The sequence below is a fragment of the Panthera onca genome, chromosome A2 (assembly GCF_046562875.1).
Source record: "Panthera onca isolate mPanOnc1 chromosome A2, mPanOnc1 haplotype 2, whole genome shotgun sequence".
NCBI classification, from domain to species: Eukaryota; Metazoa; Chordata; class Mammalia; order Carnivora; family Felidae; genus Panthera; species Panthera onca.
Window position 1 is genome coordinate 121,378,798 of NC_138340.1, and position 23,211 is coordinate 121,402,008.

Consider the following 23,211-nt stretch of genomic DNA (forward strand, 5'->3'; position numbering starts at 1 on the left):
TTCTTGCTGAATCCCTACTGATTAAGAACCAAGTGTGATAATGGCTATAAAAGCACTTTGTACTCGTCCTTTCATACAATGTAAGAAACTACCATTACATAAATGGCATTTCAGCTGCTCAGCAACTCTTAAGGGTCTCTAATTCATAGGGACTCATGTTTGAGCTGTGCTCTAAAGTTAGAGAAGCCAGAAGTTGTCTTCGCTAGGTTGAGCCAGAAGCTCCTCTAGAAGTCTGCTGGAATTCAAGCAGCATGTGTCAGAAATGGACCTTTCCATCTGTGAAACACAGATAATTGCAGTGGAAAGGGCACATTAGCGTCTAGTTAGTCTCTTGGATCTGAGCAGTTAAGTCTATAGGTCCAGTCCTTAGAAATGCTCCAATGAGAAGGAAGGAGGTAAAATGTTTCTTGAGTGATTGACATGGAACTCTCTGGGGTGATGCCCTAATCATTATATTAATGGAAGGGAGCCAGTGTGTGCTAGACGTGGACCATTTCTCCAAATAGATCTTGTCTCCTGCTGCCTCGTTTCTGCTTCTTGCTTTAACTTCCGGGTGTCTTCCTCTCTCCCATGCCTCTGCACTGTCATTGATCGGGCCCCTCTAAACAGTGACTCTTGGTTAGACACCCTGATGTTACCCTAGTGGCCCAGTGCCTCTCCCCAGCTCAGATGTGCAGAGCAGGGGGGCTTCTGCCCCCCAGATCTCTCAGCCTGTTTCTTGGGCCCATTCCAGATCCTTGAACATTTATGGGAGAGACTTATCTCGTCTTAAAGAGGTGCTAAAACAAATGTCCTCACGTGGGAAAACAAACAAACAAACAAAACCAATATACCGTGTCTAGCCATAAGAAAAAGTAAAACCTAAAACCAGGTCCTTGGTGCATGTTGACATTGTGAAGCAATGCCACCTTAATGCATCCTAAGAGAAGGTGAGCTTTCCGAAAGCCTTTGCTTCCCAGTGATGGAGTGGTGGCTTTTCTGCGTGTTCTTTTAATTTTTTTTTTTTTAATGTTTGTTTGTTTTTGAGAGAGACAGAGACAGAGCGTGAGCAGGGGAGGGGCAGAGAGAGAGGGAGACACAGAATTCGAAGCAGGCTCCAGGCTCCGAGCTGTCAGCACAGAGCCTGACATGGGGCTCGAACTCACGAACCGTGAGATCATGCCCTGAGCCGGAGCCGGACGCTCAACTGACTGAGCCACCCAGGCGCCCCTCTGTGTGTTCTTTTAAAGTCATTTTGTTTCATTCTGTTTTGTTGTTGTTGATTTTAAATTCATTTCATTTGGAAGTAAATTTACCATCACCCCCACTCTGCAGGCTGCTCTGGGTAAAGAATGTTTCATTGCAAGTCAATGGTTACAGATTATGCTTAATTAATCCTTCAGCCACAGCTGAAGGCAGAGCCAAGGATCATGCAAACCCTTGGTTTCTCCTCCCTGCTGCTTTAAAACCCTCCTTCCCCAGCCCTAGAAGGGCTATGGAAATGGTTGGGTGGGGCAGGGGTGGGGGAGTGGATATGGATCCCACTGCTTTTTTTTGCTACGCCCCAGCGGATCTGATGGCGAATTGAGCAGGTGAGACTATGGACCGAAAGCATGGGGGTTTCCCGTAGGGTAGGCATTTTCTCGTCCCCTTCAATGCGAGCAAATCGAGAACGAACGTGGGAATTTTACCCTGGAACAGAGGCCTTCCAATTTATGGAATGCAAAAAAAAAAAAAAAAAAAAAAAAAACCTTTTTGGCTGTCTGTATTTCACACCGAGTGTAATAATGACTGTGTGTCTTTGTTCTCTCCTCTCCCTCGCCTGTGGGCGCGCAGCACGTGTGGAGTGAGAGCGAGGACTGCCTGCCCTTCTTGCAGCTAGCACAGGACTACATCTCCTCCTGCGGCAAGAAGACGCTCCACGAAGTCTTGGAAAAAGTCTTCAAGTCTTTCAGACCTGTAGGTGCCTGCTTGGCTTCCAGAGCCGGCTTCTTTTCTGCAGTGATTGTGCTGGGAATAACACGGGTGGTGGGGAAAGTGGGCAAGGCCTGGGGGTGACTAATTGTTTTTCTCTTGTCTGCTTTGTGGCTTAAAGATAGCAGCTCGGGGAGGGAGGGTGAGGGCGGAGAGGGAGGGGGGAACGGGATGTGACACAGCTGTTCGTTGCAGGAATGATGGTTATTTCTAGCATCACTTGAGTGAAGAGTCTCTGATAGGGTGGGAAGCAGACAGAGCCTCTATGAGACTTCTGAGTATTCCTGCTCTTGTCCAGTAGACTTAAGGTCACAATCTGTGGAAGCTATGGAGGTTCTCGTCCATGGTGGGGGGTCTAGATTTGGGGGGCTGCCAGAAGGCTGTATACAGGATGTGCCTCCATATCTGTAGGGTTGGAGAAGGAGGACATTGGATACTGGCTCTGGTCTTTTCTCTTCTGATAAACTCTCTTGTAGAGAGCTTGCTTCCTCCCCCGAGCTCCAACACAGGATTTAGGAATCTGTCTATTCCTGCTAGCTGACAGTTTGGTTTTGTTCCCGCTGAAAACATGTGAAGTGAATTCTCACCCCTGTTTTGAAGATTACCTATTTCCCTTTATCTTTATTGGAGGATAAAGTCAGATTACTGTTGTGATGACAAGTCCTCTGAGTTCCGCATCTCAGCCCACTGTGAATATGCTACACCTTCCATGGTATTTGCTCTGGATTTTTTTTTTTTTTTCCAATTCTTTTAAAATAGTGTCTACTCCTCGGCTGCAGTTTTCAAGCTTGCCTTTCAGTTCCCTGAGCGTAGCAGGCCCGATCGCATGGCTGGGTCATAGACCACGTCTGACATTCCAGCATCTCAAGGCTTGTGAGTCAGTTTGTCCATCTTTGGTCAACTGGCTGTCCCTCTTGGTATCTGGTTTCCTAGTGTGTTGGATTCTCTCTGTGTGCTGGTTATCGTATTTGAAAACTTGTATATAGGAATACATTGAGGCCCAGGGCGCCTGGGTGGCTCAGTCGGTTGAGCGTCCAACTTCGGCTCAGGTCGTGATCTCGCGGTCCGTGGGTTCGAGCCCCGCGTCGGGCTCTGTGCGGACCGCTCGGAGCCTGGAGCCTGCTTCGGATTCTGTGTCTCCCTCTCTCTCTGCCCTTCCCCTGCTCATGCTCTGTCTCTGTCTCTGAACAATAAATAAATGTTAGGGGGAAAAAAAAAAAAAGGAATACATTGAGGCCTGAGGTGATGGCACCTTCCTCCAGAGAGGATTTTGATCTGTTTCTGCCAGGGCTTGGGGGTCCTATCACGTGAGACCACCTTCAAGCAATGCGAGATTTGTAGTTCTTGGAACTCTCCAGGTGATGAAAGGCCAGCAACTCTGGTTGTTTCTAGTTCGAGGGCTGTTGTAGTCCATGTAGACCGCGGTAACAAAATACCGGAACCTGGGTGCCTTGTAGACAACAGACATGTATTTCTCACAGGTGTGGAGGCCGGGAAGTCCAAGGTCAAGGTGCCAGCAGACTTGGTGTCTGGTAAGGGCCCACTTCCTAGACAGACAGCTGCTTTTGGCTGTAACCTCACATGGTGGAAGGAGAGGGAGATCTCTCTAGGGCCTATTTATCAGGGCACCGATCCCATTCATGAGGGCTCCGTATTCGTGACCTCATCACCTCCCAAAGTCCCCACCTCCTAATCTGTCACCTCAAGGGTTAGGATTTCAACACCTGACCTTTGCAGGGACACAGGCATTCTGACCATAACAGGTCTTTGAGACCTCAGCTCAAAGTGGGGATGGTTCGTCATAGCCTGCTCCTTTGGAAGACCCAGGGTTTGACTTCGGCCTCCCTAGCTGTTATAGCAGGCCAGGAATGCAGAAAAGTTGCTAGCCGTTTCTTACAGGTCCACAGATGCCCTCGGGACAAAAGCAGCTTTTATGTTTATCTCTCTAGGTTCTAATTCTTCCGTGTATTTAAGAAGGCATTTTTCGTCTTTATTCCAGCTTTTTTCTCTGAGGAAGAGTTGGGCCCCAACCACTCATCCACCATTACAAGAACTAGAATTTCAGTGGCTTCGGTCACTGTGTCTGATGTGTACCATTTGCCCAGGCAGTCCATTTTTTGGTTCTTCATTTTCTAAGCCTGTTTGGCTCACTCAGGATAGACGCGTGACTGAAAAGTACTGATGTAGCCCTCAACCGTGCAGTATATATTTACTGAGTACCTGACTGCTCTGGTCCTAACACTCGACTCAAACAGATGAAAATCTTATCCTTATATTCTAGCAGCGGTGGGGGGAAAGATAAAGAAGTCCAGCACATAATGTATTAGTGATAAGTGCCAAGGAGAAAAAGTAGGTAAGTCAGGGAAAGGAGGTAAGAAGCGTCAGAGGTACTCGGATTTTTTTTTTTTTTTTTTTTAAATCAGGGGAGCAGGGGAGGCTTTGCAAAGATGTTCACATTTGAGTAAAACTTGAAGTGTGAACAGGAGAAAATCCAGAGGAAAGCTTTCCAGGTAGACAGAACAGCAAGCACGAAGGCCGGGAGGCCGTGGTGGATGGGGTGAATATCAGTGTTCGGGGGACAAGGAGTGGGGGAGGTGGTGTGGCCCACGTGGGAAGGGTGGGGAGGAGTCGGAGAGGAGCCTGAGGAATTTCTGGGGTTTGCAGGTCACAGAGGGTTCGGGTTTTACTCCAGTGTCGTGGGGAGCCATTGGAGGAGTTTGAGCGCAAGAGGGACCCGACTTTGCATTTTGAAAAGCCCTCTCTGCCCCTCTGACCAGCTGAGAATAGGCTGCAAGGGGCAGGTGGGAACAGGGGGCACGGGCAAGGAGGCCATTGCTGTCATGCGGTGGCAGGATAAGGGGTTGGACCGGGGTGATCACGGCAAAGGCGGAATGAAGGGCCCAGACTCTAGAGGTGAACTTGAAAGTAGACCCGATGGGACTTGCTGGCGGAACAGAAGTGGGTGTGGGAAAAAGAGAGGGCAAGGGTGACCCACAGGTCCTTGCCCGCGCAGGGAAGGGAGTGGCGCTGTCATTTACTGAGATTGGGGAGGATGCAGAAGGGAAGGCTGGGGGGCCATGCGACCAGGAGCTCAATTTGGGGCGTAGCAGTATTTGAACATGCCTGTTCGGCATCTAAGCAGAGGTATCAAAGTAGGCAAGATTTTTGTAAAACTTGAACCCCCCCCCCCCCCTCGCCCCAAGTCTTAACCAGAAAACAACAACAACAACAACATCTATTAGCAAATGATACTCACTTTGCGGCTAGTTTCCTCCCAGGGGTTCCATTCATTAGCCTTCCACCTGCTTTTCTTTCTGTGCGTGTTCTCTTTGATGGCGAGCACAATACGGGCAGAATTGGCTTAACTGTTCGAGAAGGTGGTCTCTCCCGCCAGGACTTGTTTTGCTGTTTTTCTCTACCAAGAAGCCAGGGCTGGATTTTGGCAACCAGGCAGCCACATGTAAACGGGGTGGGGGGCGGTGGGGGGGATCGCAGTCCAGAAAAATCCAGATGCATAGCTGAAGACAACTGGATTGTTTGAACATTTTCTTTCAGAGTTAGCTGCTGCTTGTCACAGAGACACGCAGACTTGATCAGCCGTCGCCGTTGGATCTGCAGGGTTCCTTTCTAGAGCACAGCCTACATCTCCGGCAGGGATGTGCTCCCAAGGAGAGGAGGCCTGGACTGGTAGGGCACCGGCTGGTGGCAAGGTTTCTGTGTGGGTCTCTTTGACCCCGGGGAGAGGCGGGTGGGAGGCACCTTGTCAGGGTTAGTGAAGGTGAAGTGCACGCGGTTGCCTTTCCCTCAGCCCCGACGTGCCCCAAGTTCGATGAGTCCAGGACTGTTCCAGACCACAAGGAAGGACTGCGGACTTCAGTGGGAAAGTTCCACCCTCTCCTCCTCCACTCAAGAGTGTGGTTCCTCCCACTGCTGCTATATATCTGTCAGCTTTACGTAAGGGACCTTTGCGTTTAGAAGTAAGACACAGGAAAAGGCCTCGTTGCTCATGGAAGTACTGGTCGAAGTAACACGTACCCAGAGGCCACAGGGTCGTCAAGTAGGTAAACTTCCACGTCATCTCCCTGAAAACAGGTGGTAATCTGATCAACTCCTGCGGCTGCTTTCTGTTTGTAGTCGGGAAAACCACGGGGGAGTCTTTCCACCTTCATCTTAGAACAGCCTCATCCGTGGCTTTGAGTCGTTTCCCCTTGGCCAACCTATCACCAGCCCCTGCCCTGTGTCGTCTCTCCTGAAAGACGAGCACCAAAAGATGAGCAGCCTTCTGCCGCCCTTTGGGGCTTTACTTGAGCACAGTCCGTTTGACTGTCCGTGGACACCCCTGAACGCACGGTCCAAAGGAGCGGGGTCATCTGGTCCTTCCTCAGCCGTCCTGCCCAAAAGGCTAAACGTGCCACTTGGCACCCGGTACCTTCCTGCCTAACAACTTTGTAGACTCTGCTTGTCCCCGTCCCCCTCTCTTTTTTGCCTCCCCCGCCCCCCACACTGAAGGAGGCAATATCATAATGAAAGTTTCCCTCACCCCCACAGCGAAGAAACCTGTTGTCGATAGCCAAACTATGGAGAGAGCCCAAATGTCCGTCAACTAATGAATGGATAAAGAAGATGTGGTTTATATGTATGTACACACACACACACACACACACACACATTGGACTATTACTCAGCCATCAACGAGAATGAAGTCTCGCCATTTGCAGCCACATGGATGGAACTGGAATGTTTTTATGCTAAGTGAAAAAGAGAAAGACAAATACTGTAAGATTTCACTCATATGTGGAATTTAAGAAACAGATGGACTTACAGGAAGGGGGAAGAAAAAGAAGAGAGGGAAACAAACCACAAGAGACTTTTTTTTCAATGTTTTATTTTTGAGAGAGAGAGAGAGAGAGAGAAACAGAGCACGAGCAGGGGAGGGGCAGAGAGAGAGAGGGAGACACAGAATCCGAAGCAGGCTCCAGGCTCTGAGCGGTCAGCACAGAGCCCGACGCGGGGCTCGAACTCACGGACCGCGAGATCGAGACCTGAGCCGAAGTCGGACGCTCAACCAACTGAGCCACCCAGGCGCCCCTAAACCACAAGAGACTCTTAATGATAGAGAACAAATGGGCTGATGGAGGGAGGTGGGTGGGAGATGGGCTAGATGGGTGGTGGGTGCTAAGGAGGGCACTTGTGACGAGCTCTGGGTGTTGTATGTGATGAATCGCTGAATTCTACTCCTGAAACCAATATTGCACTGTATGCTACTAACTAGAATTTAAATTTTAAAACAGTGAGAGAAGGGGTGCCTGGCTGGCTCAGTCGGTTCGGTGTCCGACTTCAGCTCAAGTCATGATCTTACAGTTTGTGAGTTCGATTCCCACATCGGGCTTTGCGCTGACAATAGGGAGCCTGCTTGGGGTTCGCTGTCCCTCCCCTACTTGCACTGTCTCTCTCAGAGTGAATAAATAAACTTAAAATGGGGGGGGGGGGAGAAAAAAACCTGTTGTCGGACTTGAAAAGCAAAAAAGTGTTTCCCTCTATCTCACTCGTCCTCTCTTTTCCCACATTTCTTCACCACATTTTCAACAAAGCGTATTGATTGTTTGCTGTTTGCCAAAGCACTGCTTTTGAGAGCGAGGGGCGGGACATGGTGCCCGGTTCCTGCCCTCAAGGAGCTTTCTGATGGGAGAGGCAGCCACGGAAACGTGCAGAGAAATCCATGTTACAAGGCAGAACATTTATTTTGGTCCGGATACCCTCCCAGATACCGTATAGAATGAGCAGAGGAGTTCCATTCCCTGCTGTCCTTACATCGCTTTGCTGTTCTCTGGGGAAGTATTTCCTGAGAGGACATTAGTTAGGCTGTTTGTGGTCTCTTTACCCAGTTATGTGGACTCGGGATACTACATGTTGAGGAACCCAGGCTTTGTGGGCAGGCTGCCTGTATTCACATCCCAGCTCTGGCACTTCGTGGCTGTGTGACATTAGCCAAGTTACTTGACCTCTCAGTGTCTCCATTTGTAAAATTAGGAAACAACTGACGATAGCTACCTTAGGCATCTGTAAAGATTAAATGATGCAGTTCTCACTGGGAACTTGGTCCGACACATCACGCGTGATAAGCACGGAATAAATGCTGGCGGTGATACGGCCCAGCTGAGCACACGAGGCGAAATACTGTTGAGAAGTGAGTAGGACTCCGTGAGACCTTCTGTGGGACTCTTAGATTTTGGGTGGAGAGAGAAAACAGGTGCTAAGTGATTTCAACACATTGCTTAACAGAAGCATCCAGCTAAGGTAAGGGATTTTTTTAAGAGGTGCTGTTGGGGTGTTGTAGTCAGAAGTTTACCCACATAAACATAATGAGTTTACCACAAAAAAACATAACGAGCGACGATGTTGTATGTTTTTTTTCAAACGTGTATTGTCTGTAGTGTGTGAGGAGGGCTGCGAATTCCAGGTATGAGTGGGCTCACTGAGGAATCAAGTGCCAGGCGGTGACTTCCTTGGAAGTTGAGACCTGAAAACATGGCGGGATCCAGATGGGCTCGGAGCGAGGGAGAGCTGGCCGAGAAGGAGGGCCCATTGTGGCCTCTCGGCTCAGAGTCTCAGAGATGCCCCGTGGGTGGGGGAAGGTGGCTCGGCTCAGCCCTGCCTTGGCTCCCTGTCTGGCTCCCATGCTGTCATGGCCTCCAGCAGGTCACTGGACCTCAGTGTCCCCCTCTTTAAAATGGACGTCGTACATGTTTTGAGGTCTTGTGGATCCACGGGGAGCTTCAAAATCAGACTAAGAGCACAGAGGACCATCAAAGCCCTTCCACACTGTTGAGGTCCGTCTCAGTTTCTGGTTAGTTGGGTAGATCCAGGACTGGATGCAAGGGCAGCGTCCCTCCCAGAGGGACACGCGTTCGGCTCTACTCCAGGGGCCTCCTAGCTTGGACCCAGTGTTTTTTCCCTTCCTGGCTGAACGACACATCCAAATGGTACGTATGTGCAGATGACCGTGCCGAGCGGGCCGTCATTGCCGTCTGGGGAGCAGGCGGGTTTATCCCTGTCGTGCAACCCGTCACGGCTTCGGAGACACCCATCAATAGCCTTGATAAATGTGAACTGGAGAATCGTCGGAGTCTTACATGTTTCTTGTTTAAGTGGCCCTCGGTTGACGGTTGCTGGTCATCACCTGATTGAGCTAGATAATAAAATAGCGGTTATAGATCCAAATAACGGTGATCGCGCCATTTATTTTTTTCCTCGGTGTTTTCATAGCTTTTATTTAGTGCCAGCCGACAGGCTTCCCCTGGTTAAAAAACAGTTCACAAGAGAAGAGCTTATGGTTTCCAATTTAGCTGCAAAATCAAACCTTATCTTTGCCCTTTCAATTTCGCCCAAAGCTTTATTTTATTTTATTTTATCCTGGACCATTACTCCTCCTTCTCTTCTAGCACTGTGGACATTAGGGTCATGAGGCATCTGTTGTTATGACAACTTTGTGTGCTGTTTGGCTGATGTTGCTTTGATAGCCCTACCTAGAGTTACAACCTGTGGTTCCCCATGTTTTCTTGCTGTCTTTGACCCTGGTCCCCCGCTCTGGGGTTACTGTTCTGACTCCATGTTTTTTTCTTTCAAGAAGCAGACGCTTCTAGCAGAAAAATCCCCCTCGTTCTAGCTTGCTGGCCCAAGAAAGATTAATATTTTCAGTTTGCCACTAATAGCTGAGGAGCCGGGAACTAAACCCCACGGGAAGACCTTTCGTGACCCAGAAAAAGTCCAATCCTTGCTTCTACTCCTATAGTCTGGTTAAGAGCCAGGGAGAAGAGAAAGAATCCACCCCCCCAGTAGGTCAGAAAGTCCGGTAAGAGAAGACTATGCACTCCTGTGGGTTTTACTAAAAGACATTGAATGTTGATAATTTACGTTTATCATAGCTTTTGTTTTTTGCTCAGGTATGAGCTTTCAAACCCGTGTATTTTTTTAGGAAATATGATGGCCCCTGAAAGTGAGAAAGTACCTACCAGTCTCTTGCCCATTTGGGTCTTCTGTCCACCTTGTCACCTGCCCCTTTTTTTCTCCTAGTATCAAGAACACAGACTGACCAGGATCTCATTGTAGGTTTCTTGGTAACAGTGGCATCGTTGATCATTGAGATAAATAGTGACAAACTCCCCAAAGCTTTAGAGTAATGCTTAATGCTCAGAGTGTGGTTTTCGGACCAGTCATATCCCTATCACCTGGGAGCTTGTTAGAAATACAGAATCCCAGGTTTCGCCTGAGACCAGCTGAGTCAGAATCTACATTCTAAGGGCATCTCTGGGTGAATCGTATACACAGTAAAGTGCTTCAAGGCGTCCTCTGGAAGGAGCTCACAGGGACCTCTGAAGCCACAAGACACTCACTGAAAGCTGCCTCGCTAATTGGCTGTGCTCTCCAAGGCATAGACATCCTTCTCCGTTTCTTCCGTAAAGACACTGTAGGCCACTGTGCTAAGTGAGGGCCACCTTTGGAGACAGCAGATGCTAAGTGCCAACTAAATGTGTCCTCAACTAATTTACGTAACTTTCTATAAGACCTGGAGTTAGTCCTACAGATAATTGATCCTCTTCTGGGTCTAAAGAACTTGAATTCTTAAGGGTTGGCATTTCTACCTTTCAAGTACAACCCTGTGGGTGGGTGGGCCCCAAAGTTTTTGTTTGTTTTTTTTTTTAAATTTTTTTTAATGTTCATTTGTTTTTGAGATGGAGAGTGAGTGGGGGAGGGGCCGAGAGTGAGGGAGACCCAGAATCCAAAGCAGGCTCCCGGCTCTGAGCCGCCAGCACAGAGCCCGACATGGGGCTCGAACCCACCAACCGTGAGATCATGACCTGAGCCGAAGTCAGATGCTTAACCGACTGAGCCACCCAGGCGCCCCTGGGCCCCAGAGGTTTTTATGTAAGATCGTATGTTGCCCAAAGGAAGCTTTGTGCACAGCAAAACTCTAGAAATGCCAACACCACTGTCCAGAGTGAGCATAAAGATTTTTTTCCCAGTCAGTTGAAAAAATTCCGGTCAACAGACTTAATGATTATAACTATCAGAAGTAGTTGAAACATACCAGATAGGATTTCTGGGTCTGTCTCCTTTTCTTTTTTTTTTTTTTTTATAAATTTTTTTTTTTTTTAACGTTTATTTATTTTTGAGACAGAGAGAGACACAGCATGAATGGGGGAGGGGCAGAGAGAGAGGGAAACACAGAATCGGAAGCAGGCTCCAGGCTCTGAGCCATCAGCCCAGAGCCCGACGCGGGGCTCGAACCCGCGGACCGCAAGATTGTGACCTGAGCCGAAGTCGGACGCTTAACCGACTGAACCACCCAGGCGCCCCTGTCTCCTTTTCTTTAGAAGAACAAGCGGATACAGTATAAGCAAGGAGCCCAGGATTCTTACCAGTCTGCCTGTATTCCTGTCTCTGACATGTCTTCCTGACTGTTAAAAATTTGGATCCAGAAGTTAAATGTAGATGTACCTGCCGTAGATGGGAGTAGAGGCAGAGGTGGGAATGCTAGATTATTGCATGTCTGTATGGTATTCTTTGCAGTCCCAGGCAAATTATAGTTCTGGTGCTTTTTCTCCTCTGCTCTGTGTGTTTCCCAATTGTACATACTCATAAGTGTAGACATTACCATTGCCCATTGAATGTTTTAAAAGGTGTATTACTCAGTAGAAAACATTGAGGCCTCCAGCTGAAGGAACAGCATCGCCAGCTGGAAGGGAACCTCCTGGGTAGCTGGTGGTCAGGTTGTAGTCTGCAGTCTGATGGCGTGGGTTTGAATTCTGGCTCTGACACTAACTGGGTAACTGCGTGCATGCGAGTGACTCAACCTCTCTAGGTCTTATCTGTAATAGGGTGATAATTATAGGGCTTGGGGCTATTCCGAGGAACCAATGGAATTAATATATGTAAAGCTGCTTAACTCCCATGCCTAGAAGATAGTAACATGACCAGTATTGACTATTATTATTATTACATCTGAAGTATGATCAAATTGGTGGGTTGGATGGAAGGCTGTGACTGTAAGTCTGAGAATCAGACGAAGAGGCTAACAGAATTGAGTTTCTTCCTTCCTTCTCTTTACACTTCTTAGAGTACTGATTACCAGTGAGGTGACCCAGAAGGGAGCACAGCCGAGGGGCAAGGGAGGAGCGGGGGCTGGAGGCCGTCCAGATGCAGCCGGCACTCCCCCTTGAATAACTGAACTGCTGTGCTTTATTATTATTATTTTTTTTTTATAATTTTTTTTTAACGTTTATTTATTTTTGAGACAGAGAGAGACAGAGCATGAACGGGGGAGGGGCAGAGAGAGAGGGAGACACAGAATAGGAAGCAGGCTCCAGGCTCTGAGCCATCAGCCCAGAGCCCAACGCGGGGCTCGAACTCACTGACCGCGAGATCGTGACCTGAGCTGAAGTCGGACGCTTAACTGACTGAGCCACCCAGGCGCCCCTATTATTTTTTTAAAGTGCGTTTGTGTGTGTGTTTGTTTAGAGAAAGCACATGCATGCTGCGTGCGTGTGAGCAGGGGAGGGGGAGAGAGAAAGAGGGAGACGGAGACTCCCAAGCAGGCTCCGTGCTGTCAGCGCAGAGCCCCACGCGGGGCTCCATCTCACGAACCGTGAGATCATGACCGGAGCCGAAATCAAGGGTCAGATGCTTAGCCGACTGGGCCACCCAGGCCACCTGCACTGCTGTGCCTCACAACGAGAAGCCACTGAATAATTCACACGGGGCTCTACGGTTTGCTGACCATGGCCACACTCACTTTCTCGTTTAGTCTCCAGAGTTTCTCTGGACGCAGAGCAGGTGTCACGGTTCCCACTTTCCAGAGAAGGACGCCGAGGCTCAACCAAGGTAGTGGCGTGGCAGAGGTCCCCAGCTAGAGCCGTACCTTCTGGATGCCAGGTCCAGTGCCTTTTTCACACAGCCTCTCGTGAATCTGCAGACGCTGCACTAAAGTTGCCTGGGAAGTTGGGAAGTTCCGCTTCCCGGAACAGAACTGCTTCTGTTCTTTCTCCCTCCTCTCAGGGCAGGGGGTGAGCAGTTCTAGATGTAGCATGCACGTATTTCCCACGGAAGGGAAGGGCCTCACGTGTGGCTGATGCTCTAGACCTAAATCTATGTCCTTTGGATTCACGTAAAGGTAAGATAGGGAGCTAGGAAGAGGAGAGAGGGGAAGAGTTGTGGTAATGGTTTCATGGCTCGCTGGGACCTCTTCTACAAACCACCCTAAGCTGAGGAGAAGAAGGGTGTTGAGGGCTACCTATGGTTTGGGTCCGTGTGAATTACCTACGCGTGTTGTGAGAAAGAATAATGGTGGGCACGTGTCTTTAGGACAAGATGGCAAACGTGTGGATGCATACCTCCACCACACCCTCTTTACCCATGGCCGCCATTGCTAATGGACCACCGTCTTTCCCACTGAGCCCCTTGGGATCCTCAACCCAGGGCTCCAGGCAGCCACTACCAGTCAGATTCTTTAAGTGAGAGAGAACTCCTTGGCCACTCCTCTTTTAAGGGGGTATCCCTTCGGGGCAGTGAGGAGTCACATTTATTGCCGAATTAACGCATCTGCAGTTGGCATTTTGGTGATGCTGGGGTTCTCCGTAGGGGCAACAATACTTCTGTTTTACCACTCATTTGATGCTTTCACGTTTTGCCGTGTCACCAAGCATCTCTTCAAATAAAAATTGAACATCAAAATACTCGTCATCTGTGTCCATTGTGGCCATCTTTTCTCTCTCTTTAGGGGAAAAGATGATCCTTTGCTCACTCTCCTAAGATGTGAGAGGGAGACAGCAGTGGGAGAAAGGGGCTTCTTGCTTCCCCCAAGCGTAGGCGAGATCGCTCCACACTGTCCAGGCTAGCAGGGATGCACTCCTCCTGCCTCACCCCTCCAAGCCAACAGTGGCTCTTTGAGACATCCGCAGCACTCTGGGCTCTGAAGGGAAAGCGTGTGGCTGCAGCTGGCCATGCCTGCCTCACCAGGCCACATGTATAACATGACCCAGGGCCTGGCAGATGATCTGGTCCTGAGTGTGTTCATAGGGCTCTGTGAGACCGGCGAGGGTTACAGTTGGAGAACTTCAGGGTAAAGGCATCCTTTTGGTTGGGATTCTGCTTTGTCCTTGACTCATTTAAGCATTTGGGGGAGAGGCTGGGAAGACAGGGGAAGGGAGCACGGGTTGCAGGGCACCGGGGGGTCATGCAAAGTGAACAGAATGATCTAACTTATTCGAGGGGCTTAAGGCAGTTAGTTTGGCTCATAGGGCCATTCAGTGAAGTTGCCTGAAAGTGATCAGCCAAGAGGGCCACCACGTGAGAAAGTCAGGGCAGTCACATGCAGTGACCGTAAGTCTCACCGAGAAGCTGTGGGATTGGAAGCACCGTGATCACGGTCGGGGCCCAGGAGGACCCAAGGCCGTGGCTTCCTGCCGGCACCAGAGTTTTTCGTTCATACTGATCAGACCCAGCAAATGGCACTCAGGCTTCTAACCGAAGACCAGTTGGTGCTTTAAGAAAACGTTTACTGTGTATTTATTGTGAATTTCCCTGATGATAATTACAGAGCCTCTGGAAAATACAAAAAGATAAAAAGGAAATAAAAACGTACCCATTACCTCATTGTCTAAAAACAACACTTCTGAAATGTGGATGTATTTTGTCAAAGTCTTTTTTTCTAGGCATTTGTGTATAAATTTGAAGAAAATCTGTATTGCACTGAAAATGCAATTTTTATCATGTCTTTTTACATTTAGGAGCATATTCTTGTATCGTTAAGTTAAGTTGTATTTTGTCAAAGTCTTTTTTTCTAGGCATTTGTGTATAAATTTGAAGAAAATCTGTATTGCACTGAAAATGCAATTTTTATCATGTCTTTTTACATTTAGGAGCATATTCTTGTATCGTTAAGTTACCCAGAATACTCTTTTAAGTGGGTATATGAGATCCCATCTTGCAGATCCACTGTGATTTGTTAAATATTTTGTTAAATAGATTTTGTTATTTTGTTACATCTTTTAGTGGTTTTCACATTTTTCTGTGTGTTACAAATGCTGGCAGCACATGTTTTTAGGTCGGAAAATAGAGGGGGATAGATTTTGGTCGTCTTGATGGAACAGTCAGCACTGTCCATTGTACTTCTGCTGACATCTGACATCCCAGATGTGTGTGTGTGCATAGACACTCTATTATTGTACATGGGGGTGTGGTGCCATGCTTTGCTACTTAAAAGTAGAGAAATCTCCAGGCTCCCCAAGAAAACTTAGCCTTTTGGGCACCAGCCCATTAAAGCTTTGACATTTCCACCCAATACGGTTATAAAAATAATCGTGGGCACAGTTCACACCAGTGGGGAATCCATCGGTGCTGTGCTAAGTCCTGTCAGGTGCTGTTGAATTGGGATCAGACGTCTTTGATTACCTTCCTGCCCGCGGGCCACTTGGTACTCACGGCTGGTTCTCTTCTCTCTCCTGTAGTTACTGGGGCTTCCGGATGCAGACGATGATGCGTTTGAAGAGTACAGTGCAGACGTGGAAGAGGAGGAGCCAGAGGCGGACCACCCCCAAATGGGGGTCAGTCAGCAGTAAACTTCCGAGGGCTCCCACCGAGGAGAGTAAACCCCCGGTACCTGAGGTGGGGTTGCGTGCTCCTGGGTTAGCAGTTTGCGTTAGCACTTCAAAACAGGACGTCTGGCTCCCAGCATCCAAATTCAAACCAAGTACCTTTTTATTGACCACAAAATTTCTGGAATGAGCTTTGCTCAGAAGTGACCTGAAGTTTACTTCCGTTTCCGTGGGTTTCTATGGAGTTGTCTCGGTAGCCTTTGCCATTTTGAAGTTAGAGTCCATTTTGTGGCTGACCGTTCTCTCCTGAGTTTGTGTTGAAGAACTCACTTTCACTGACTCGAACGTAGAGAACTCGGAATGTATTAAGGATTATGTTTTGAGTCCTCACAGGTGACATTATTGAGGGGAAAAGCATGGCAGAGAAGAAATGCAGTCTGCACTTTTTACGTACTTTTTAAGTGTCCATGAGTGAAGGAATTTGCTTATAAGGCATGAGTTTTAATACCTAGTCATTAAACTGCACAAGTGCAAATACAAGGGCAGAAAAGGATAATCACTTAGCTTTGGATGAAGAGGGTAAGGGAGGCAAAGAAGCCTTTGCTTAAGTGTTCCGCCATCACTAAGTTACCTGGATAGATTGCAGCTGGTTCATGGTTAGGTGCAAACATGCCTTGCATGTTCAGTTATTTCAAAACATGCTAATTCCAAAGCCACTTTTAAAATCGAATAGAGGAAAATATAGATGGGGTGACATAAATTATTGATTTCTTTAAAATGTTTATAAACCGTCCCACATATGAAATGAAACATTTACGTTCTCTCTTTATAACCAGATGGCAACTTGTTAAATCATGAAAACATTCAGAATCCAAGTGCCACTTAAACTTTGAAGCCATAGATAGATTTAACGGGGAAATAAACCAGGATAAATTTTTTTTTTTAATGTGATGGAATCCTTCTTTACTTTCTTAATTTGTCTTTTATTCTTTAAAAAAGAAAAGTCAAGAAAAGGATCCCACTGTATAATTTCTTAAAAAAAAAACAAATGTCATCAGGTGCTTCGAGGAACCTAACTGCCGTGACTTTTTAAAGCGATAGGAACATGAGAATCTTTCAGTCGTGGGTTAGCTTGGTTCAAAGGGGGGGAAGTTCTAATGATCAAACTACTAAGACAACTCACAGAAACAACTGCTTAATAATTGGAAACACTGCTGTCAGTATTCAGCCAACAAATACGTTTCCAAGGGAAATCCTTTGGAACGCTAAGGTGGAGTTATTTAAAGTAATTCATTTTCTTGGACCTCTCTGCCTCTCTCGTGCCGATAACTTAGGACGCAGAATGCCTCTTCCACAACCCTTAACTAAACGTAGCATCTGGGGTGGGAATTTTAACATGCACACACATGCCTGCGAGGTGGTCATAGTTTGGGATTAACAATAAAAGCAGCAGCAGCGGAGAGCACAGAGCTTATGGGAGTCTTGTGTATCTTCCAGGCATGTCAGTGTCAACCTGCTTAGCTAACATTTTCTGTTTAATTGATTGGTGCCGTGACGAGCACGGCTGCTTGTGGCAGAACCGCGCGCTGCGGTTTTAAGTCATCGGGTAAAACAATGCGGTGGTTTCCATCCGTGCTTCGGTACCCGCGTGTTTTTCCTTGCTTGGAAAAACCATATCGAAGGTTAGCTTCCAGGGGAATGATGTCCCTCAGAGTCGCCTGTTCACACGACACACCTTGGTGTTTCATCCAGCGGGGTGAGCGTATCCCGTGCTTTGCTCCCCGTGTTCCGACCGGCGTCGTACCCGAGCGCAGGTGATTGTGTTCTGTAGATGCCACTCAAGTTTGGTGACCTCTGTGTTGACACCGTGTTGACTCCACGGGCTGAAAGAGTAAGAATGACTTCTGCCACTGAAATGAAGTAGCTTGAGGAGGGACACTGGAATTTTACACGGAGAGGCTCAAAATCTGAGTTTCCATATGTTCGAACGTGGACGTTAATAGAAAAATGTATTTTATGAGAAAGCGTTTAGGCTTTGACCAAATGCGCTCTGGTATTATTATGTTAATGTCTCTGTTTATAAAAACCGCCCCGAGGTCAGCTCAGCCGGTCACTGGGCTGAGGAGAAATCTCGTCTTTGTTCTGCCCCCGGGGTTGAGGATGCCATTGCTGTATGTTACTTATTTCCAAGGCCAGACCACTGACGGCGTCAACACATCGGACTGTTTCCTCTCCAACTTCCTTTCCTCTGATTGTGCACACCCGCGCCCGGGCACACGCTCACGCCCACCTGGCTGTGCGTTGTGTGTGCGGGTCGCGTGCGACGTCAGAGCTCGCCTGGTGCAGAGCTCCACCCGGATGGGTCAGCGAGGCAGGCTGCCTGCGGTGGTTGTCACGGAAGAGGTTCCACAGTTAGACACATTCCTGACTTTCCCGAACATAGAACACTTACGAAGAGGCAGTGTGGTGCAGCGGAAGGAGCGCCGGCCCAGGAGTTAGGACAGAGACCTGGGTTCTAATCCTGGCTCTGCCGGTGACCATGTGACCTTGGGCAAATCACCTAACTTGCCTGAAACAAGGGGTGTTTTCCCTTCCTGCTTCCACCACGGTCGCCCCATAGCTGCCTTATGACGTGTGTGTGTGTGGAGAGCAACAGTCAAGGAAAGCTTTAGGGAAATGAGAAAGAAACACATTTTGAATCACGCCAAGATGCTAACCTGAGGATCCTGGCCACAGGACCACCTTGGAGTATGTTTCTGTTGGTCTGTGAGTGTTGAAACCCCCTCAAGCGTGATCCCGAGGGGCTGATGACTTCCTGTCCCTTAGACAAGAGGGTAAAGCAAGGCTTCTGAAGATCTAGAAACACACTTGTCCCGGATAGGCAGGCTTCGTCATTGGAAGGCATAGCTTTTCCTTGTGCCCTGATAGACAGTGGCTTCGGAAGTGGAATAAGTTCCCTGAAGAGTAGCTGGAAGAGAGTGGAAGAGGAATACTTTTGCTTTTTTGCCGTGTCATCCAGTAGAAAGAAAAGCGCGAGAGAGAATGTGTGTGAGTGCGTGTAGATGTGCGAATGGTGGTGGCACACGTGTGGGGGGGTGGCGATCGGTGGCTTGTTGGTCATTGTGGGCCAGCTGTGAATGAAGTCAGGCCTCTGGCGACATGAAAAAACCTTGATCCTGGGTTTGAGAGACATTTTCCGTATGGCAACTGGTCCCTGTCTCTGCCTGATGGTCCTACTGAGCGCACTTCGGGGAACCGGAGAATGAGTTAGGGAGCCAGGGAGGGAGGTGGGACCCCACGCAATGCCTGCCAGCACCCCGGATTCAAGTACACGGAGACGTCCCCTCAAGTCTCCCAGGCTCATAGCAGCACGTAGGACTTTTTTTTTTTTTTATGTGACTAGAACATGAAAAGTCTTTGAGTTAGGAATTCTCCTTGTGTCCTGGTTGCCAGAACTAGGTTTCGTGTCCTTCAGTGAAAAATCTCTCTCCTCTCGTAGCTACTGTCATTTTTCACCTACAAACGGAAACCTTTCCTCCAGCACAACTACATCTCTAACTGTTGTGTCTGTCTCCTAAGAGCACAAAGTGGATGGACCTAGGGGGGCTGTGCTTGCAGAGCATCGTCGGAATTCATATTTTAGAAATCTACCTTACACGTGAAAATTCACAGGTTGGGAAACCGGTATGAACACATCTGATTTCCCACGGTTCGAGAGGCACATGGGAACAGGCGGGACTTAATCTGGGGCGGGAGGAGATGAGAGAGGGAGAATGGGAGAGTTAGGGAGTCCGATTCTTAAAAGAAAAGAAAAAGCCCGAAGGCAGTTATCGCGTAAGGTATAGGAAAACTGTCTTCATGGCATTCACGCTAGGAGCCCGCTTTCCTCAAAGGGATGGCCTGAATGTTGAGAGGCGAGGCCTGTGTCGGGGGTGGCTTTGTGGCTTTACAGATGCCCCCCCAGCCAAGGAGACCGCGGGCGCGTCCTGCAAATATGGTGGAGTTTTCCTCAATAAGCCAGCCGTCAGCCAGAGAAGCCTGTCTTCCCAAAGTGCCAACAGATCTGAGGGCTCTCATCACCTGGCAGGCGGAACGTGAACCAGACTGGATCTTGCCCTCAGTGTGGAGGCGGCCAGGGGCTGGAGGGCAGAGCCCGCCCACTGACTCCAAGGTGCTTGAGGGTGGTAGAAAGAGCACAATGAAATCTCAAGGGGCTCACAGATACCTCTTCCCTATAATGAGTGTTAACCCCGAAGAGGTGCCCCTGCCTATTGCTTCAGATGACCAGAGCAGCCTGAGAGTTTTTTGTTTTGTTTTGTGTTTTTAATTAAAAACTCATCCTCTTCCACAAAGACCCAATTAGTTATCTTGGTTTTGTGACACCAGGTATGACACGAAAGGCTGAAGTTGCTTAGATTCTATACAGCATATCTAAAACTTGCCAGAATGCCGGGAGCCTCTGGTGTCCATGGCAACGTCGTGTCCATGGCAAAATATCTATAGCTCGTGTTCCCCGGACAAATTGTTAAATAATATGTTGTCGTCGATATTTTTATTTAAATGCGTATTATAAAAATAGAGGGCCCGTGAGCGTCACATGTTAGAAGCCTCATGTAAAGCGCTGTATGGCTGAATGGGCACAAGCCGTTGAGAGCGTGCCCCGGGCCACATGAACATAAACATTTAATTTACTGAGAACTGGATTCAAATTCTTCGGTACTGCAGAGAAGGCGGATAGTCTGTTCTTTGTAAAACTGCCTTTCCCTGGTTTTTTCTTTTCTTTCGTTTTTGTTGCTGAAGAGTCATTCTTTAAGTACCTGTTGATAGCCAGATGGATAAAGACACAGAGCAGTACCGTGCACCCCTGTCGGCTTTTTAGAGGAGAAGGCAAATCGTCCACCCTGGGGAAAATCCGACACTATCTGTGGGCCAGTCTTAACTGGTGTCTGAGAGCAGGGTTGAGTCATCTACTTGAGAAGCAAAATCAAGGAACAGTTTTGGGTTTCTTTTTCCTTACGCAGAAAGGTTTCATGCAAGGTGTGTATGCTTTCTTTGCCTTTATATTTCCTTTCCGCAGAATCTCTTGTACATTACAAAACTGTGAAATGGGTTGCCAAAAAATTGTTGCCCTTTGTTTTAGATGCCTCCGGCAGTGTAAATCCTAAACCGATCCCTGTCTGCATCTGCACCTGCCTCTCTCCCCTGCGAGAGAGGATCTCATCCACCCATGTAATTACCATACGCTTGCTATTAAAGAGCCTTCCAAACTATGGTGGTGTTTGCCTCTTTTTTACTCCCTCCACAATGTTTGGTCTGAGAGGACACCTCATGTGACACAAACAAAGGGACAAAGAATGAGGACCGTCAGCTAGCTTGTGGTTGCCAGTGTCGGGGCTGGGTGGGAGATGGCCGGGGGGGAGGAGAGGGAGAAGGCAGTTACGTGAACCACTGACATGATTCAAATGCTGTGGAATTTTGTGACATTAATATATCTGTGCTGATGTCGTGGCTGGTGTTTAGTGCTTTCCCAGTCTTCCTTCAGACCTAGTACTTTAGGTGTGTATACGACGGGTATGACAACCCTATTTTCTCCCATCATAGCGAGGAATCCTTTGTGGCACTGGCTGGAAACCTGTGGTCACTCTGTGATGAATGACCCTGTTTCCCCACTACTCCCTTCCCAGTTATGACTATTTCGTAAGCAGTGACATTTAAAGGATCCGTCCGAAGTTCGTGGTAAAGTCCCATTCTTTGATGAAGAGCAGGTTTCTTTCCCCAAATGAATAGGTCTCCATAGATTGTTAAATGAGATTTGAGATTACCTCAGTAGACAACAGCGTAGAGGTTGGTGTGTGTGTCTGAAATAACTTCATTTGCAGTTCTTTGTGTTTGGCACGGCTGTTATCAGAGATTGGACGTGAGTAGTGGGCTGTGTGCAGGCATTCCCAGCCTCACTCAGTCAACGATTCTTTCATGACGCCCGATGTAGGACTTGAACTCGTGGAACTGCGAGATCATGACCTGAGCCGAAACCAAGAATCAGACACTTAACGGACTGAACCACCCAGGCTCCCCGAGTCAACGATGCTGACCTCAGCACGGTGCTGGCATGATCTTCCCCAGCCAAAGCCTTTCTTCTGGGGGAATTTCTTTGTGACTGTTATTTGATCACTTTTCATAGATAAACTTTTTTTTTTTTAAATGTTCATTCTTTTTGAGAAAGAGAGAGAGTGCGGGGGAGGGGCAGAGAGAGAGAGGGAGACAGAGGGTCTGAAGCAGGCTCTGCCCTGAGAGCAGAAAGCCCACCCGATGCGGGGCTTGAACTCATGAACCGTGAGATCATGATCTGAGCTGAAGTTGGACGCTTAACCGAGGGAGCCACCCGGGTGCCCCCACAGGTAAACTTGTTAAAATGTAGCTCGACTCTTTATCTAATTGCAGAGACTGGTGTTAGAAAGACCCACATTTCCCCCTTTGTGGCGAATCGTTCTGAAATCCATTGGCTGGGGGTAAAGGTTCTCCCCGGGCTCCCCCCTGACCAGCGATGTGGCCGTGTCACCTCTCCCCGTCCCCCATCTTTGTCTCCTCATCTGTAAAAATAAGACTGTGGACTCATTTCCAAGTTCCCTCCAGGCACTAGCATTGTGGGGATGTGTCTCGTCTTGGCCAGTGGGGCTAGGGAGGGTGGGAGGCAACGTTTATAATGAAACTGTGTCTCATGAAACCAGGACTGGGTGGTGACATTGGCAGAACTGTGTTTCTCTGATTTTGAGCCCATCTTCCTAGAATCCCTTCTAGGGGCCAAAATCGTGGGTGCACGTTAGCCCAGATGCTCATGTCTCAGGGTACTTTCTCCTGCCTTCCTACACTTCTCTTTGCAATCAATACTGTGGAATAAAGAGCCACAACAAAATAGGAAGATTTGGGGTATTTTGCTTTGGACTGTAGCTCGCAGTCTCTCATTTCCTTTAGAAACGAATCTCGCTTCCATAGGAAAGTCAGGTCGGGCGGGATGCTTTTTTTTTTTTTTTTTTTCCTCCAGTGTTCATTGTGGACATGAGTGGGTTGAAGTCAAACAAGGTAAATCGAACTAAACCCACCACCCAGTATCTGGACCCTGTGCCGGGGTTTGGACCACGTACGGGCCTGACGCCTGTATGCAGGGGGGTGTGGCACAGCGTTTTGCCTGGTGCCCTGCTGAATCGGGGTGAGCGAACGTTCTTTCCCTTTGGCAGGCCTGGCCATCTGTTACTTTGGAAACCCCAGAAACGCATCCTGAGATAAGCTGGCACTGTACTTTTCCTCTTAGATCCGTAGTAGAAAAGTAACTCTGAAACGCTCTATCTCTGACCTGCCTTTTTCCCTTCTGGAGCAGAAAACATTGACATTTATGAAAATCTGGGCCAGCCGTAGTTAGGCAGCCTCAGAATGAGGTAGGCATTTCCTATTAGGTAACGTTGAAAGGAGCAGAGACATTTCCTCCTCCTTATTTTCTAGGAAAATACGGCAACACCACAGATGGAGAAACTGGCTGTAGAACGAAGCTGGTCCTTTGGGATGCTTTTTAATTGGAAGCCTCTAGAGGTCAGCACTGCATAAAAAAGGGCTTTCTAGTTCTGGGTCAAGCCGGCGCCCGTGTCTTGGTGGAGCGTTTGGGAGAGAAGGG

The 23,211-nt window shown here is 48.3% G+C and overlaps 1 protein-coding gene across 1 annotated transcript in view; it reads left to right on the forward strand.

The window, feature by feature from the left end:
* Positions 1-20,815, forward strand: part of MTURN (maturin, neural progenitor differentiation regulator homolog) — a 29,309-nt gene extending 8,494 nt beyond the window's left edge. Inside the window, exons 2-3 of the mRNA XM_060632817.3 lie at positions 1,816-1,938; positions 15,459-20,815. Of these exons, the coding sequence (XP_060488800.1) occupies positions 1,816-1,938; positions 15,459-15,569 (234 nt within the window). The 3' untranslated portion in view covers positions 15,570-20,815. The remainder of the gene's footprint in view (positions 1-1,815; positions 1,939-15,458) is intronic.
* The last annotated feature ends 2,396 nt before the right edge of the window (positions 20,816-23,211 follow it).